At 37.8% G+C, this 16483-nt stretch overlaps 1 protein-coding gene across 5 annotated transcripts in view; it reads right to left on the bottom strand.

Moving 5' to 3' along the window:
• The window catches only part of Ppp3cb (protein phosphatase 3 catalytic subunit beta), a 49859-nt gene extending 34150 nt beyond the window's left edge, over positions 1-15709 (bottom strand). For all 5 annotated transcript variants that reach the window (XM_046419843.2, XM_046419845.2, XM_046419844.2 and 2 more), the window contains exons 1-3: positions 15581-15709; positions 1397-1597; positions 592-716 (exon numbers count right to left, since the gene is read on the bottom strand). In XM_046419843.2, coding sequence (XP_046275799.1) covers positions 592-716; positions 1397-1597; positions 15581-15665 — 411 coding nt within the window. In that variant the 5' untranslated portion in view covers positions 15666-15709. The remainder of the gene's footprint in view (positions 1-591; positions 717-1396; positions 1598-15580) is intronic.
• Positions 15710-16483: the final 774 nt, after the last annotated feature.

The raw sequence follows: 16483 nt of genomic DNA, 5'->3' as shown, positions 1-16483 counted from the left end.
CATCTACTGTCAATTGATGATCAACAGGTCAATTTTTAAACACAAATTAATCCTTTCAGAATATACAAAGATTCCATATAATATATTCAGAATACACAAAGATTCCACATATGATATACTTGGGTCTATTGTTGTTTGGTTATACTGGGGTCTTAATAGGTACATGATAAGTGATACAAGCTTAAGCAATAAGATTATTATATTTTATTTAAACAGATGGAATTTAGTTTGTTGTTTCCCTCCCCCCTATAGTTTAATGTCTTTAGGGGCATAAGAGACAAATAGATACAAAAATAAACATCATTAGCTTCTTAGAGCCATGAGATAACAGGGCAATAAAGACCTCTCAGTTTACTCATTATTTCCCCTGGGAAAAATGTCAACTATAATTATACAAAGTAACATAAAGAAAACTAATTTAATAGTCTGAAAGAAGAGAAATAAATAATAGCTTTTCTTATAAACTTCAGAATATGAACAGGTATTGGAAAGAATCCAACATAGTTTTAGGAACTTACTGGGCCAGGGATTAATGGAAGTCATCTATGTTAACACTTAACAGCAAAACAAATTATAGTAAATGATTATTACCTCTATACTAAAATAACCTCTGTCCACATAATCACCAAGAAAAAGGTATCGTGTATTAGCAGGTGATCCTCCTACTTCAAAAAGTTTCATCAGATCAAAAAATTGGCCATGGATGTCACCACACACTGAAACAAGAAGATTATTAGATGTGAAAAAAAAAAAACCTCTGAAATAACAAATATTACTTAAATTCTAATTTCCTTTATATAATAGTGTAAATGCTATAAAGAATTGTCTAAGAAGTGGTCTATGAAGAATCATACAGGGATGATGTGTAACCAAGTGTTCCTATGTTCAACACCTGGAACAAGATGTAACAGAAATAACAAATTTATCATCAGTAACAAACTTTTCATCTGAATTTATAAAAGCTCCTCTTTAGGAAGCCAAGGATGTGTTTAAGTCATGGGATAACAAAATTATTATAGTGGTAGTAAAATCTCCATGCTAACTCAGTAATTTTTGTTAATCTTTAAGCTATCACCTTTGTTATCTGAAACGACAAAGTATTTTTGCCCCTAATGACTAATGGCAAGTAAGTGTTGAAGCAAATTGAAGTATGGCCAACTGAAAAAACCTTCACAAAAGCATATTAGACTAATCTCAGTACTTATATTTAGGATCATGTTTATTCACTGAAATCTAGCAGAAACTTTAAAAGTATAGAAAATAATTCACAAATTCAAGGTACTGTCCATGTAATATTAACTCAGTATATGATGTGACTGAAAAGGAAATAGTTATATATTCAGGCAAATAAATAATGACATGATAAAAATAATATCTAAAACATAAATAAATTTACCTGTAATTGGGGCTTCTACTTCTATCATTGTTTTCTCTCTCCGAAGGATGGCAGCACCCTCATTGATAATTCTAAGTGCAATTTCTTCATCTACCCGACCTTCTTTTACTAGGTGGTTTTTCAGAACATCAACCCTGGGTATCCCATCCATATCAAATACTTCTTCAGATGTCAAGCGATGTGTTGGGGGGAAAGGGACAGCTGAAATTTTTTTTTTAAATCAATACAAAATTAGTCACTAACAATATATTAACATAAGAGCTAATCAATTGGACCGAAATAAATAAGAATAAAAACTGAAAAGCAGGGGGTTTTGTCTCTTCTTCATTTATGGGGTAGTGAGTGAGTGTGTGTGTGTGTGTGTGTGTGTGTGTGTTTTTAATGACTTTTTTCCTAAAAGGGTAATCAAATTTTTTTTCCCTATGGTACTGGGGATGGAACCCAGGGCTTAGAGCATGACAGCAAGCATTTTACCACTGAGCTAAATCCAGAGCCAACAGTACTTTTTATTGAGCTATACAGAGTAACATTTTCTTTTCTTTTCATTTTTGGCACTTGGGATTGAATTTGGGCACTCAACCACTGAGCCACATCCCCAGCCCTATTTGGTATTTTATTTAGAGACAGGGTTTCACCGAGTTGCTTAAAGCCTCGCTGTTGCTGAGTCTGTCTTTGAACTCTCGATCCTACTGTCTCAGCCTTCCCAGCCGCTGGGATTACAAGGGTGCACCACCGTGCTGGGCTCAGAATAACATTTTCTTTGTTGAGAAAGATTAGGTGAATGAGTTGTTTTATGAAATTAAAATTCTTTTTAAAACAATTAAGGTTTTTCTTTAGGCCAAAACATTTTCAGAACTCTCAAAATGAGTTATAAACTCTTCATCTTAAACCAAGTTCAGTAAATACAATTTAATACTACATATACCTGAATAGAAAGAAATCCCAGAGGGGAGTATGGTGCACACCTGTCATCCCAGCAACTCAGAAGCTGAGGCAGGAAGATCACAAGTTCAAAACCAGCCTCAGTAACTTAGTGAAGTCCTAAGTGAGCAAGACCCTGTCTCAAACTAAAAAGAAAAAGGGTTGGGGATGTGGATCAGTGGTAAAACACCCCTGGGTTCAAGCACTGGTATACCCCCCCAAAAAAAACCAAATCCCAAATATATAGTGATCTACCATGTTCCGAATAAGATCATAAAAAACAATGTAGTCTATTTTTTAGGGATGTATATAAAAGTCAAATGTTTACTTATGAAATTTAAAATTATTTAGCATAGCACATATATAGACTTATAATAACAAATTTGGTAATTTGCAGATAGTTTTCTCTTACTTATATTTAACTTTCACTAAAAGTCATTATGCACATCTCCAATATCAATGTATTCCTTATCACTCACTGGAGTTAGTTTTTGAGTCATCCAACATACTTTTCAGACACAAATCATTTTCACTTCCATCTAAGTTGGATGAGATACAGTATATTTTAATATATAAAATACTGCACTGCAAATTTATCCAAAAGTTCTCTTTGGTGTAACTATTCAGTAGGTATTTATATTCCTGCAATATATATTTATGATTTTGACAAGTAATCACCAACTGTAATATGCAATGGAAAATAGGAAGGTCTATTTTAATTTTATATACCTAGGAAAATTCACTACTTATCTATTAAATTTGATTCCTTTTTTACTGAATCTAACAGGTAAATTATTTTTTGTTCTTTTTGGATATACATGATAGTAGAATGTATTTTGGCATATTATACACACATGGAGTATAACTTATTTTAATTAGTATTCTATTCTTGTGGTTATACATGATGCAGAGTAACCCTAGTTGTGTATTCAAATACAAGGCTGGGAAAGTTACGTCCGATTAATTCTACTGTCCTTCCTAATTCTCCTCTTCCCTCCCTTCCCTTCATTCCCTTTTGTCTAACCAATGCACTTCTGTTCTTGCCCTCCCTAGTTGTGGATTAGCATCCACATATCAGAGAGAACATCGGCCTTTGATTTTGTGGGACTGGCTTATTCCACTTAGCATGATATTCTCCAGTTCCAGCCATGTACTGGCAAATGCCATAAAGTCATTCTTCTTTACGGCTGAGTACTATTCCATTGTGTATATATACCATAGTTTCTTTATCCATTCATCCATTGAAGGATACCTAGGTTGTTTCTATAACTTGGCTATTTTGAATAGCCAATTGTGAATTGATCTGCTATAAACATTGATGTGGCTGTGTCAATGCTGTACTATGCTGATTTTAAGTTCTTTGGGTATAGACCGAGGAGTGGGATAACTGGATCAAATGGTGTTCCATTCCAAGTTTTCTAAGGAATCTTCACACTGCTTTCCATAGCGGTTGCACCAATTTGCAGTCCCACCAGCAATACGTGCGAGTACCTCTACAAAATTTATTGTTACTTGTATTCTTGATAATTGCCATTCTGACTGGAGATGGAATCTTGATGTAGTTCTAATTTGCATTTCTCTAATTGCTAGAGATGTTGAACATTTTTTCACGTATTTTTTGACCATTCATATTTCTTCTGTGAAGTGCTTGTTCAGTTCCTTTGCCCATTTGTTAATTGTGTTATGTGGGGTTTTTTTGGTGTTATGTTTTTTGAGTTCTTTATATAACCTGGAGATAAATGCATTAATATTCTGAGGTTCAGGTGGTAAAGATTTTCTCTCATTCTGTAGAGTCTCTCTTCATGTTCTTGATTGTTTCCTTTGCAATGAAGGACATTTTTAGTTTGATACCATCCCATTTATTGAGTCTTGATTTTACTTCTTGTGCTTTAGTAGTCTTATTAAGGAAGCCAGTTCCTTAGCTGATATGATGGAGAATTGGACCTATTTTTTCTTCTAGTAGGTTCAGGGTCTCTGGTCTAACTCCCAGGTCCTTGACCCAGTTTGAGTTTTGTGCAAGCTGAGAGTTGGGGTTCAATTTCATTCTGCTACATGTGGATTTCCAGTTTTCCCAGCACCATTTGTTGAAGAGGCTCTTTTTCTCCAATATAGGTTTATGGCACATTTGTCTAGTATGAGTTAAGTTTGTTTAAGTGGGTTTGTCTCTGTGTCTTCTATTCTGTACCACTGGTCTTCATGTCTGTTTTGGTGCCAATACCATGCAATTTGGGTTACTACAACTCTTTAATATTATTTAAGGTCTGGTATTGTGATGCCTCCTGTATCATTTTCTAAACATTGCTTTGGGTATTCTGTACCTCTTATTTTTCCAAATGAATTTCATGACTACCTTTTCTATTTCTATGAAGAACATCATTGGAATTTTGGTAGGAATTGCATTACATCTGTATAGTGCTTTTGGTAGTATGGTCATTTTGACAATATTAATTCCGCCTATCCAAGAACATGGGAGATCTTTCCATTTTCCAAGGTTGCGTTCTGTAGTTTTCATTAGAGAGATCTTTTGCCCATTTTGTTAAACTGATTACTAAGTATTTTTTTCCCAGGCTTTTGTGAAGGGGATGGTTTCCCTAATAGGTGAATTCTTTTAAGCATTCAAAATCAACTTGGACTGCAGTTTCAGACTCTTTATCAAATAGTACTTTGTTTTTTCAAAATAAAGAGAGAAATTTATGGTCAAAGTCCACTAAATAAAGACTGAAATGTAAGAACCCTTTCATTTCTGGGGGTGGGGGCAGTTGTTAAGGAAAAAAATTCTCTTTTAATTGGGCACACAATATATAGTATTTTCTTGATACTTTAGGGTCATCACTGTGATTAGCAAGTATCATATAGAAGCCTGAAATACATAGGACCAACAGCTCCTTTTCAATTTAAACAAACTACAAAAGGGGCGGGAGCTATGTTAGAATGATATCAATTACCCAAGAAAGAAAATAAATAACCACATCATACTAGGAAAAAAATTTGGAAAAACTTGACCCTTCAAAAGTGAGATAAGAACAGGGGCCAGGGTTGTGGCTCAGTGGTAGAGTGCTTGCCTAGCACATTCGAGGCATTGGGTTCTATCCCCAGCACCACATAAAAATAAAATCAGCCTTTAAAACAAAAACAAAGTTGAGATAAGAACTAAGGTAGAGAGAAGGATGCCAATCCTTTCTTAAAGCCTTTGAAATCAATCCCCCTGCTTTTTTCTTTCTTGTTTTGATACTCAGTTAAACAAAATCTGAACATACTTATTTTCCCTTCACATTTATATAGAAACACACGTATTCCTTTTTGGGGGGAGGGGTTTACTGGGGATTGAACCCAGGGACAGTTTACCACTGAGCCACATCCCAGCACTTTTTATTTTTTAAAAATTTGAGACAGGGTCTCATTAAGTTGCTGAGGCTGGCCTCAAACTTGTGATCCTCCCATCTCAACTTCCCAAGCCACTAGGATGTATCACCATGTCCAGCTTTATTCCCATTACTTTTTGCTTCATCTAGAATAAGGCATTAAAAGACATTTTATTCCTCCAAAAATAGTATGACAAGATCCTAATAAAATAAAAGCCTCAGTTAAAGTATGTTTAAAAATATACATTTTAATGAATCAATTGCTAAATAAATGAAGAGTTACTCTACGGACATTATAAAAATGAGGTTAAATATATCTTCAATACAAATTCTTGGAGATCAAGATAGTATATTTTTCTCATTAGGCCACAAAAAATTTTATCACTGGGGGCTGGAGTTATGGCTCACTGGTGGAGCACTTACCTCACATGTGCAAGGCCCTGGGTTCAATCCTCAGCACCACATATACATAAATAAAATAAAGTTATTGTGTCCAACTACAAAAAAATAAATATTTTAAAAAAATTTTATCAATGTACTCAGGAAAAGGGATAGTGTCTGGTTTTAAGGTGCAGCATTTCAGATCATACTTTCTAACAATCAACAACATAATTCCACTTGGCTGAATTCTGTTCAAAATACAGAACTTCCTAAAAACCACCTGGGACATCATCCTCTTTTCCACCTACTCTGTCAGATACAAGTAGTACTGCATGTTTTCATGCACACTGTGAATGTTAGACTGCTTGCTAAGTCACACCAAGGTGTTGTCACTTCTTTATCCAAGAGCAATATTGTTATTTTTCACCTGAAAAAAAAAGAAAAGCATAAACTACCTTTATACCCATGAATTACTTTTCTACAGACTTATACTTTTCTACTTTTTTTCCCAACTCAAGGCAGACTTCTACATTTCAAAACCAGTTGGGCTATGTATAAGGAATGGTACAGGTTGAGTGGGTAGTTTTTTCCATAAAAGTAGATGAAAACTACAGAGAATCAGAGTTGTTGTAACAATACAACACTAAAGTGAAGAATATGGAGTTTCAAAGGACTAAGTTTTAATATATCCATGAATAAGAAAATGAGAGGGACAAGGCATGTACAGTAGTGTTTGGAAGAAGCAGATAATCCAACCAGACCAAAAAAAAAAAAAAAAAAAAAACTGACAAAACAGAATTTGGTCTAAAGTAAGTTGTTCAATATGGAGTTAATTTGTTTTCATCAAAAATTAATATTTTCACCAGGCACGGCAGCACATGCCTGTAATCCCAACAACTCGGGAGGCTGAGGCAGGAAGATCACGAGTTCAAAGCCAGCCTCAGCAAAAACAAGGTACTAAGCAACTGAGTGAGACCCTGTCTCTAAATAAATATCAAATAGGGCTGGGGATGTGGCTCAGTGGTTAAGATAAGTGCCCCTGAGTTCAATCCCCAGTACTCCCCACCCCAATTAATATTCTCCCATGCTGCAGTGTGGTTGGGGTGGGCTCACACCCAGGGTGTCAAGGCACTTCCAGGACCACTGCCCAGGAATGCTTATTTTTTTTTTGTTTTAAAAAAAGGAAAAAGAAAAAAAAATCTCAACCAATAATTTCTTCTGTTAACACATAAAGCATTTTAAAGCATTTCATCCTGTTTTCAGGCTTTTAAAAGTTTTTCCTGTGGGTTGGGGATGTGGCTCAAGCTGTAGCATGCGCAGGGCGCTGGGTTCAATCCTCAGCACCACATACAAATAAAATAAAGATGTTGTGTCCACCGAAAACTAAAAAATAAATATTAAAAAACTCTCTCTCTCTCTTTTCTCTCTTCTCTCTTAAAAAACAAAAACAAAACAAAACAAAAAAACAAAACAAAAACCAAGGCCTAAAATACACTTGAGTTTAGGAAGCTGGAAAACCAAACCACAGATTGGTCAGGGGGAGGCAAAATCTTATTGCTTCTACCACTTGACAAGGAATTCTAGGAATTAACTAATCATGTTCCCTAACACTAAGCTAAAGCTTCACACTCTTAGATCTAAGGGGCCTCCAACTCCAATGAAGTGCTAACTGAACAAAATATCAAGATGCCTGAGGTCAGTTCATTCTACTATATTTCCTATCTTTGCCTTCCTTGGCAACAGTCTAAAATACTACAGTCGTTATCCTCATATAATGACTTTTCTCTATATTCCCTTACCTCACACCATTTTCTTCTGGCTGTTCTCCCTCCTAATTATTATCATTGAGGCCTCCAGAATTCTTATTGTAAGATTAAAATATATGTGTATATTTCCTTCTCACCCTAAACACATACACAGCTCTTCACAGAATGATGTGCTTCTGAAGTACAATACTTCTCAAACACTTTTTTTCAAAGTTGATGCTTATTTTTCCATACTCTTAACAATCGGCTGTCTTTTAGCTCTTCAATACCATTTCCAACATCATCATTCTACTAAGGAAATGAATGCCTCCTTCTTTTGAAGTTCATGCCTTCTAGCTAGTTTTCCTTTGTCCCTGCCATCTACTTAATTTCTAGTCATTACTTATATTCATCCTAAACTCAGGGTCCTGGCTCACAAGTCTTTCCATCCTAAGTTCCATCATCATCAACATCCATGTGAATGACCTATCTAAAATTGAAGAACTGGCCAGAAGCCGTGGTGCATGCCTATAATTCTAGCTATTCAGGATGTTGAGGCAGGAGGATGAGACCAGCCTGGGCAACACAGCCACGACCCTGTCCAAAAACAGGGTTTTGGGGATGTAACTCAGTGGTAGAGCACCCCTGGGTTCAATCTCCAGCACAACAAAATAAATATTTAATTTAAGAACTGAGAGGCGTGAACTCTACTCCGTAGTCAACGCACTACCTCTAAAATCCTGAATTGCAATCTGACTAAATTATCAAATCTCTAATGTTCCAGTTTCACTCCTTTTTCTTCATTTAGTCTTTGATTGTATCAAGAATCTGGAAAGCCCCTCCTGACCATCTCTTTCTAGCTAGTTACCTTTACTTACAACTTTGAAGCTTCTCCATAATCTACCCCCAAGATAGGATCTCACTAAATTGCTGAGGCTGTCCTTGAACTTGCAATCTTTCTGCCTCCAAGTCAGTAGGATTACCCACATGTACCACTGTGCCCAGCTATCAACTCTATTTTATAAATGAAAAAAACTAGGGCCAGGTGTGTTCCATGCCTATTATCTCAAACATCTGCAATCCAGGTTTACAAATTCTAGGCTGGCCTCTTCAATTTACCAAGACCTTGTCAAAAAAAAAAAAAAAAAAAAAAAGGTGGGGGTAGTTGAGGGATGTAGCTCACTGGAAGAGCACCTGCCTAACTAGCTTGCAGGAAGCCCAGTAAGTAGGAGCGGGGAACACTAAAGCTTAGAATGTTAAGTATCTTGTCCACAGTAAGGCAATTGGTAGAACTAGGATTCAAACTCAGGCAGTCTGACTTCCAGAGCTTGTATCCCAAATCGATTATTTAGAAGCAATCTTTCTGCTTTCTAGCTTAAATTTTAGCTCGAACTTGGTATACAAAATATCCTTTCCAACTTCATCAGCCACTCCTCGTCAAGCACTTTACATATATTGCCATACTTTTCCTGTTTTGCCCCCTAAGTTCCATGCCTTCCTGCTTGTTTTCTCCACTCCTACCTTCTGCCTGAAGAAATTCCACACATTCTCCAAGAAATATCCCAAAACAATGATGCTTTCTTTTCAAATTAAGATTGTGAATTCCTTATTTGTGGTTTCAACAGCAGTTTGTTTCTAGTTCATTTTATTATTTACTTACAATAATGTCTTCCCCTACTAGATTGCCAGCACTGTAAAAGAATCTTACTTAATATCTTACTCAATTTGCAATCTCCATACCTAGTACAATGCCTGCTTTGAAGCAGGTGCTCAAAAAATGCTGTACAAGTAAATGATCTTACACTTCCCCTATTTCAATCCTACCCATCCTTCAAGGCCTCTTTCTGCCTATAAAACTAACAAACAAACAAAAAACCCTACATAAAGGGCTGGGGATGTAGCTCAGTGATAAGAGCATTTGCATAACATGTGGAAGGTCCTGAATTTGATCCCCAGCCCTGACAAAACTAAAAACAAGCCAGGTGCTGTGACGCAGGCCTGTAATCCTAACAGCTGGGGAGGCTGAAGCAGGAGGATCACAAGTTCAAAGCCAGCCTCAGCAATGGCAAGGCGCTAAGCAACTCAGTGAAACCCCGCTTCTAAATAAAATACAAAATAGGGCTAGAGATGTGGCTCAGTGGTCGAGTGCCCCTGAGTTCAATCCCTGGTACCAAAAAAAATCTCTCCCTAGACCATTCTGGTTCAGAGCCATTATTACCTCCTTCAGACTCAGACAACTTGCTGGCTCTTCCACTTTATCTGGCAATTATTAATCATGCCAGTCCTTATGATATGTATTAATTTCTCATAAGTACTGAATTCCCCAAGGACCCTAACTGTATTCTACCTTTTATTCTTATTCTTTTATCTTAAATATTTTTATTAGTTATCGATGGACACATACCTTTATTTTTTATGTGGTGCTGAGAATCAAACCCAGTGCCTCACACATGCTAGAAGTGCTCTACCACTGAGCCACAACCCCAGCCCTTATTCTTTTATTCTTATGTTGCCTGTTGCACACATCTGTTGTCTGTTTTGAAGCACACAGCAGGAGTTTTAAGAAAAGTTGCTACTGGGTTACTTTGATATTTCAAAATATATTTTATATATCATACAAGGATGCCCCATTAGCTTCAGCTTATTTCATTTCTGTGCATAAAAAGCCATTTTTTTATGGTGAAATGAAGTCATACGATTGGCACTAGAACATAGCTCATTTAATAAATCAAGGTTCTTTTCACCAAACTTTATAACTCTTGCCAATTCATTCAATAGCTCTAAAACCTGAAGCTTTTGCCTCTCTACTGAAGAGCTTTATTTCCTACTTGGCATTTTCCCTCTAAGACAACTTGTTATCATAGTGTTCTCTCGTACACACACACACACACACACACGTACTCTCTGTTCCTTTGCTTTCTCTAGGACACATGGTACTGAAGCTTTTAGTATGCTCAACATTTTAATGGGGGAGCAAAGAAGAAAAACCATTTCCAGGAGCTGAGTTATCATTTTATATAGGTAAGTCTCCAAAACAGACTTTGTAAACAAAAATTAAAGTTCAATCTGGTTTAAAAAAACAAACAGCTGGGCATGGTAGCACATACTTGGGGAAGAATGAACAAATAAATAATAATCTAGTAAGAAACACTGAAGTAGCTATGAGACCCCAAGACCTATGTGGTTTACCAGAAAATCTCTAATAAACAATTCTAATAAAGCTAAGGTACTGGAAAACAGTTTAGTCAAACGATCTCAGATTAATAAACAGAATGGCTGGTTACACAACCTAAATAAATCATAAGGCTGCCCATCAAAAACACATCAGGCTGGCTGGGATTGTGGCTCAGTGATAGAGCACTCGCCTAGTATGGGTGGGACCCGGTTCCATCCTCAGCACCACATAAAAGTAAAGGCATTGTGTTGTGTCCATCTACACCTAAAGAATAAATATTAAAAAAAAACCACATCAGGCTAAAATAAAATACACATTTCAGCACCTTGGTTCAGTAAGAAAGTAAGATAATATATAGTCAATAAAACCTATAAGGGGAAAATGTTGAATGTAAAAGAAAGTTGTCACATTGTACATGCTAAAATGAACATATACAACATGCTCTCTAAGTGATAATGGTGACTTTTGTATTATGACTAACAGAATTGATAATCTCAAGGACAATCCAACTTCACAAATCTGGGACCTAGTCTACATAACAAAAAGTCCATTTTTAGAGTAACTGGGGAAGAAAAGAATTATTTAAACAATTCAGGCCAAGTAAACTTTGGAGAGGAAGAGGAAAAGTAATATAAATAAATTCAGGTTTTTGTATTTTAACTACCCACACAAATTTTGCTGACTGGCAGTAAGGTACTGGTGCAGATACAGCTAGATACTTCCTAATTTATTTCCATTTTCTTATTTACAACTTAACTAATGTACAGAAAAATACTAAACAGAATAGTTAAAAGGTCATATAAATCACATAAATCTCACCTAAATCATTTGGCCTACATTAACTTTTAAACAGAAAAAATTTGACCTGTTCATGTACTAATATTTAACAACAAATCCCATTATTAAGTATAACCATTATGAACCACTTAAAAAAAAAAAAAGTTTTTGACCTGAGCCAGCAGCTGGACTGGGCCTAAAACTGAATTTGTTTTAATTAGGGAGCCTAATCATCCATAATCAGTGACATGGAATTGCTACCAATAGTTTTATTTATGTTTTTATTGGTTCTTTTTAGTTACACATGAGAATAGAATTCATTTTAATATAATTATACAGGCACGGAATATATCTTGTTCTAATTAGGACCCCCTTCTTATGGATATCACGTTGGTGAGATTCACTATGGTGTATTAATATATGTACATAGGAAAATTATTTTAGATTCATGCCACTCTTTTCCTATTCTCCCTCCCTTCCCTTCATTTCCCTTTGTCTAATCTACTGAATATCTATTCTTCCCCTCTCCTCTCTTATTGTGGTTTAGCTTCCACATATTGGTAAAAACATTCAACCTTTGGTTTCTGGGGGCAGTCTCCAGATCCATCCACTTATTGGCAAAAGCCATTCTTCTTCATGGCTGAGTAATACTCCACTGTGTATGTATACCACATTTTCTTTATCCATTCATCTGTTGAAAGGTACCTAGGTGGGTTCCATAGCTTAGCTATTGTGAATTGAGCTACAACAAATATTGATGTGGCAGTGTCACTGTAGTAGGCTGATTTTAAATCCTTTGGCTATACACGGAGGAGCAAGATACTGGGTCAAATGATGATTCCACTGCTAGTTGTTTGAGCTACCAATAATTTTAGTGATGAGCTAACTTGTCCCATTTAAACATGAATCACCTATAGTATTCAAATCTCCTGAACTTTATAAGATGTGAAGTTCAGGCATCTGATATTAAACACAGGAAGACTGAAATCCCTTTAAAAACCTACGTGACCATGAAATGTAGGCCTTCTGACTAGAAGTATAAAACCTAAAATTTCAACACAGTAAGGAGAAGTTCCAGGGAGTAAAAGATTACTTGTATTCAATACCAATGATGGTTTCTATAATATTACTATAAAATGGTACATATGCAAAATGAGCATCACATCCTGGAATTAAATGAAATCTTTGTTTTAACAAGTTAAACTTTTACTGAATTAGCACAATGATAATTTTTCTTCAGGAACCAATGTTCTTGACAGTCAACTGTAACATTGGTACAAAAACCGAATATAAAAGACAAAAAAAAAAAAAAGCCTAAAAATGAAATTTAAAAGTGGATTTGGGGGATCTATATGAAAGGTGGATTTCCAAGTAACTTCAGAGAAAGGTGTAAGACTCCATGAGCAGTGCAAACTAGTCTACTACAGTAGACTACTACTACTACACACTATCTTTCAAAATGTGATCTATATATAAATTCCAACTAACAAATTCCATAAAGAAATGAAAGCTGTCTTCACCAAGAGTATACAACTAAGCACATATACATGATATCCATAAACTGTACTTAACTACAATTTTCTTAAAATATTTTTTGGTTGTTGATGAACCATTATTTTATTTATTCATTTTTATATGGTGCTGAGAATCAAACCCAGTGCTTCACATATGCTAGGTAAGCACTCCATCACTGAGCCATAACCCCAACCCCGTAACTATAATTTTCTGTACTAACAGGCTCCATTCCTATTTACCTAAAGCATATGGCTTTTTGCCCCATGCCAATAAACTATAAATATGACTGTCTTAGACTCATAACTCACCCCTAAAAAACCAGCTTTATCCTTAGAACCTCATTTTTATTACATGTAGAAAACATTACCATATATATGACAAGAACAAGAAGATTCACAAGTATAAGGATAATATAAATTCATTATTCATGAAATGTGACTGATTATTTCACAGTCTGGTGAAAAATGGCCAGGGAAGTGAACACAGAAATACAGTAAGAAAATGCAGAAACAATCTGTATAGTATACTTTATTCCCATCCCCCTAGAATTACAGGATTTTTTGGTAGGATGAACTACCAATTTCTTCTTTCTCTTCTTAAAGATATCTCAGAACAAAGAGTCTATAACTTCAGGGGCAGGATTTATTGGGGATTGAATCCATGAGTGCTTTACCACTGAGCTACATCCCCAGTCCTTTTTTAAATTTTGAAGCAAGGTCTTAAGTTACTGAAGGTCTTGCCAAATTGGTAAGACTGGCCTCCAACTTGAAATCCTCCTGCCTCATTCTCCCAAGGTGATGGGATTATAGATGTCCGCCACCATGCCTGGCTCTCTTAATGCTTTATTCAGCTCATTCCAATCAATGCCTGGCCCAACTGGACAGACTACCAGCTTTTAGAACACCTATTAGCCTAGGTACAAATCAATGTCATTCTTTTAGGAATCAAGAGGGAGGGGGGCGCTGGGATCGTGGCTCAGGGTAGAGCGCTCCCCTAGCACAGACAGGGACAGGACCCGGGTTCCACCCTCAGCACCACATAAAAAAAATAAAGGCATTGTGTTGTGTCCATCTACACCTAAAATATAAATATTTTTTAAAAAAAGAATCAAAAGAGGCTCAAATTGAATTTTTTAAATTTAAAAACAAAAACATGAAAAGGGAAAAGTTTTTCTTGTTTTAAAGCATTTTAATGAAGGCATACATTCAGATTTCAAAACGGTGCTAACAGTGTTTAAACACTGTACCAATATGTTTGAGAGGCTGAGTGAAAAAACTAACATACAACAAAATAAGTATCTTTAAAAAAAAAAAAGTGGTGTGTGTGTGGGGGGGGAATCTTTATTCTACAATGATTTCAACTTACCAAGTTACATGGTAAAGAAAAACCAGTTCGAATTGTTTTTAATCTCCACAGTAGTGTATTAAGTTGATGGGCTCTCCCAGAGCACTTAGAATCTTAAGCAACTCTCAGCCCTCAATTTATCTTAAACAAATCTGATTACCTATTATGTGTAAACATCCATCAAGTCTGTCCTGGCTCAGAAACGTTTAACTTCTTCTAGGGTGAGGGTGTAGATGTGTGTTTATAGGAGAAGGGTAACCCCTTTTGAGCAAACTGTCGACAGTTTTCTAATAATTCTTCCTATCCACGATGGTGTTTTTTTTTTTTTTTCAATGCTCCCCACCCCCCCACACACCCCCACACCACCATTCTGCGCTTTTAAGTCTGGGCTGCCAATTCTATCTTGGCCTGCCTGGACCCTTCACCTTGTCCAATCCCATACTGTTCCCCCAATTTCAGCGCAGGGAGGCAACTGCAGGCCAAGCGCGAACCCCTGCGGCAGGCATTAGCTAGGCGCGGATAGGGCGGACGGACGGGCAAGCGTGGGCCAAAGCTGAAGCGATTTCGGACTGCTAGTCGCCGGGCCCCGAGTGGCTGAAGGTCTCCGAGCCCCTCCGTCCGCCCCGGCAAGCCGAGAGTGCAGCTGTCGCGGAACAGGAAGCTAATCGTGGCCGCTGTGACAGGCCGAATAAGAAAAGAAAGGGGCTCACAGCAGGCAATAGCCTCAAACCCCGGGCTAGGAAACCCCAAGAACAAAACCGCCGCCCCAGCCTGAAGGCAGCGGGAGACCGCGGAGCCACCAATTCAGCCCAGCTCAGCAGGGGCCCGCCCAGGGGCCACTCCCCAAGGGAGGCAGCCAGTCACTCGCTCGCCCCGCCGGGCCCGCTCCCGAGGGGACGGGCTCCCTCCCGCCCTCACATACAGCTCCTCACGCCAGGCCCCCAGGGCTTCGTCCACCTCTCACCTTTGACGACGCGGTCAGCCCCCGGAGGGGGCGGTGGGGGCGGGGGTGGGGGCGGTGCAGCCCGGGCCGGCTCCGGGGCGGCCATGCTGGGCCCGGGGCTCGGCTAGGCGCTGGGCCGGGCGGGGCTGGGGGCGGGGGCGGCGGCTACCAGAGCCAAACGGCGGCGCCGCCGGGGAACATGGCGGACCCTCTTTCCCTTCAGAGGGGCTAAGACCGGCATGCATCGCGCGTGCGGGGGCGGAGGCGGGGCAGGCTCTAGGGAGTTGGGCAAAATTACTGAAGCTAGGAAAGAAACAGGACGAGGCCAAGGGATCAGGTTAAAATTCTTTGCAAGTGAGTAGAGGAAGCAGTCCTTAGCTAGTTGCTGCTATTAATAAGAGCAACGAAAAATGACACTCGCTCTCACAAATTACCCAGTAAAGTGGAGAGACGCGATCAAACCTCAGACAGAACCTCCCACTAACAGAAAAGTATAACAATTTAGCTATTAGATATGAGTACTAAAGAGTTGCAGGGAACAAGAGAAGGTGTAGGTTCTAGAGCAGAGACATGACCATTCAAAATGGAATTTGAAATGGAATTTTGGCTCTTGTGTTTAGCTTTTGGAATTGTCAAGTGAGTTTGAAGGCACAGACTAACAATGCAGATAAAGCAGTACAGGGGAAGTGAGGGAATGACACTAAAAGATATTCAAAGAATCTGCAGAATTCACCTGAAAAGGACATAATTTCCTTGATTCATTCAGAAAAATGGTTTGGAAGGCAGAGGGATAAACAGAGAATTAAAAATTAGTTCCTTATCTCTGTGCATACACAGAATCTGGGCCCAAGTGACTTGTTGAACTTTAGTCCAAGGTGACTAATAGTCATGGGGAAGGAGGTAAAACTTTGCATAGTATGTGTA

This window comes from Marmota monax, unplaced genomic scaffold, assembly GCF_021218885.2.
Source record: "Marmota monax isolate L192 unplaced genomic scaffold, Marmota_monax_Labrador192_F-V1.1 WCK01_AAM20220418_F8-fsc00019, whole genome shotgun sequence".
NCBI classification, from domain to species: Eukaryota; Metazoa; Chordata; class Mammalia; order Rodentia; family Sciuridae; genus Marmota; species Marmota monax.
The sequence above is the reverse complement of the archived record's forward strand: the minus strand, read 5'-3'. Positions and strand labels throughout refer to the sequence as shown.